Genomic DNA, 2,500 nt, shown 5'->3' on the forward strand with positions numbered 1-2,500 from the left:
CCGCCGTTGCAGTAAAAAGAGTATAATTAAAACGGTTATTGCTGCAATTTAAAAACTCCTATAAAGGAGAGAAGTTTCTATACTTGAAAAAAATATTACATTTTTTTAAAACGAACCATCTAAGTTTCGTTTGCAAAAACTACGTTATTCGAATTTCAAAACCTTTGAAAGCTCCAAACTAAACAAACATATCTTTATGCCTTTTACTTTACAATCTTTTTTTTTTCACAGAGAACCGTTTTTGGTAAGAAAAAGTAAGGCCCAAATGAAACCATAAACTGGGTGGTTTTCTAAGCTCTCTTGGCCACTACCTTCAAGGTGGAAAGGATTGCAAATACTCCGAGAAGACAAATCATGATAAGGTTCATGTAAAACTTTAAGGAGACCGACATATTACCACCGACTAGGAATTAAAAGAAACTAATAAAAGAAAAAAAGCTTTGTTTTACCGTTGAAACGATAAAAACGGAGACCTCCCGGACATATTATCGAAATCATATCGATAATCCGGATACAAATGAGTTATACCTCTACACTAAAGAGCCAAATTTCCCGAAATTTACAAAGTGAACCAAAACATTTGCAGTCTTAGTCGCCCTGGCTTCAGCCTGGGAACTGGAATTTAACTTTAGTCGCTCTTCTTTTTTACCATCACCCCGAAGTACCAGGCGCGTAGCGTGGTCATGTTTTCAAGTACGCACAAGTATATATGATCTAGAAACTTAAGTAAACTAAGTGAAAAATACTGCGTTCTTTATTTCTTGTTCGAAATAGTTGTGTGAATACAAGCAAAGAACAAAGCGTCTTGCCCTTATTTTGAGCAAACTTGGCGCAAACAAAACATTGTTTTGGTCGTGCTAGCGTGACTGGAATTGTCAACAACGTTCTCGGAACGTCGCTCCTTTGTCAAGAACGTTCTTGGAACGTCGCTCCTTTGCAACTTCGCCTTTTTGTTGCACGCTGACCAAACAACACTGCATTGTTTAGTGTAAAAAAAAGTACAATGCAAAACTAAGTGAGAACATGGTATAGCTTTTGTTTAAGTTTTTAAAATTAAATCAAAGTGGTGTTTTCATAAGGAAATCTTGGTTGCGTACAAGTAAAAGTTAAAAATAGAAATAATTGCTTAAAATTTTAAAATTTTCTGGTCACTTCAAGTACGCACGTGCGTATTTGAGTATAGGACGCTACGCGCCTGAGTACGGGAAGAGAAAGGTTCTTTTTCGAAGGCTAGTTCGTGGGGCGTCACTCAGAGTCACAAAACGCTATGTTCCATTAGGCTGGCGACGGGGATCTTTCCCAGGTTGCTCCTCCATCAGCGTTTTCAACTGGGCCCTTGCACTCTCTAGAAACAGGTCCAAGCAGTGAAGGTGCTTTTGACGCGCCGTTTTATCTGCCTGTGAGGAAAACGAAAAGGTTTGAACGAGTGGAGTGGGTAGCTGCGAAAGTCTGAAAAACTAGGTACTTGGGACGGTTATCATGGTCGTGCCAGAGCCATAATAATAATTTCGTGGCAGCTTATCAAGTGTAATGTATCCAGTGAGATTCCATTCTCGTCACCAGAGCCTTGGATCGACACAAGGCTCTGGGAAACTCTGTCTAGGAGAAGATGCGCCGTAGGATTCTTGTAGCCAAAAAAATGGCTATTTGAACCTTACGGCGACTGCTCACTCCTCTTGCTAACATGAATGCACCAATTAGAGACGCTTTTGATTGTTCTTCACGAAAACCAATGAGAAGACAGTTTGTTTCAGGGTTTCCCACAGCTTTTCTCTTCCTCAGTCAAGATAAGAGCTCTGGGGTCGAGATTGGTGAGATTCAAGTCCTTCCGTGGTCATAGCACCTTTAAATTTCAAAATACAAATACGAGATTTCTGTTCTGCGCATGTGCATTGAGTTTGGAGCTCTAATTTTCTTGGCCGCGCGTGCTTAGAACCGAAACCTTGAATGTAACACGCGATAAATTGAAAATCGACAATGGAGCCGCATTGGTCCTAAGTTGTCATTAGGAATTCACCTATGTACCTCTCGTTTCTCCATAAAGTATTCCAGCATTTCTTTCTTGGTTTGTTCTTTAATTTCCTCAGCATACTCGCGCCCTCTCTTTCTTTCCTCCGTTAACGAACTCTCCAAAGCAATCTAAAACAATCAATTACGTAAAGGGACAATTCTGGGGTCGAGTTAATAGGGAAATTTTACCTGCAGGTTTTTTCCCCTAATTCCCTTTCCAGCATTCCCATTTGGATTTGCAACTCGTTTTCTTGTACACAGGAGAAAGAGCTTGATTATTTATTGGCCTTGCTATGCACTAGAATACTGGCTAAGGGAATCGAGTGTTTGAGTACGCCAAGACCTGCTCTTTCTTATAAGGATGTTCTCGCGCTTTCTAATATAAGGTGTTTTCGATTGACCGTATTCCCGAATAGGAATACATGGAATGCAAGTTAGAAATCATTCATTTATACGGAAATTCACGATAAAATTGTCAAACACCTAATAA

General features: G+C 39.8%; 1 protein-coding gene across 1 annotated transcript in view; it reads right to left on the reverse strand.

Moving 5' to 3' along the window:
- Positions 1-729: 729 nt before the first annotated feature.
- Positions 730-2,500, reverse strand: part of LOC137996769 (coiled-coil domain-containing protein 91-like) — a 21,427-nt gene continuing 19,656 nt past the window's right edge. The window contains exons 12-13 of the mRNA XM_068842354.1: positions 2,026-2,139; positions 730-1,397 (exon numbers count right to left, since the gene is read on the reverse strand). Coding sequence (XP_068698455.1) covers positions 1,266-1,397; positions 2,026-2,139 — 246 coding nt within the window. The 3' untranslated portion in view covers positions 730-1,265. The remainder of the gene's footprint in view (positions 1,398-2,025; positions 2,140-2,500) is intronic.

This window comes from Montipora foliosa, chromosome 3 (genome assembly GCF_036669935.1).
Source record: "Montipora foliosa isolate CH-2021 chromosome 3, ASM3666993v2, whole genome shotgun sequence".
Classification (NCBI taxonomy): Eukaryota; Metazoa; Cnidaria; class Anthozoa; order Scleractinia; family Acroporidae; genus Montipora; species Montipora foliosa.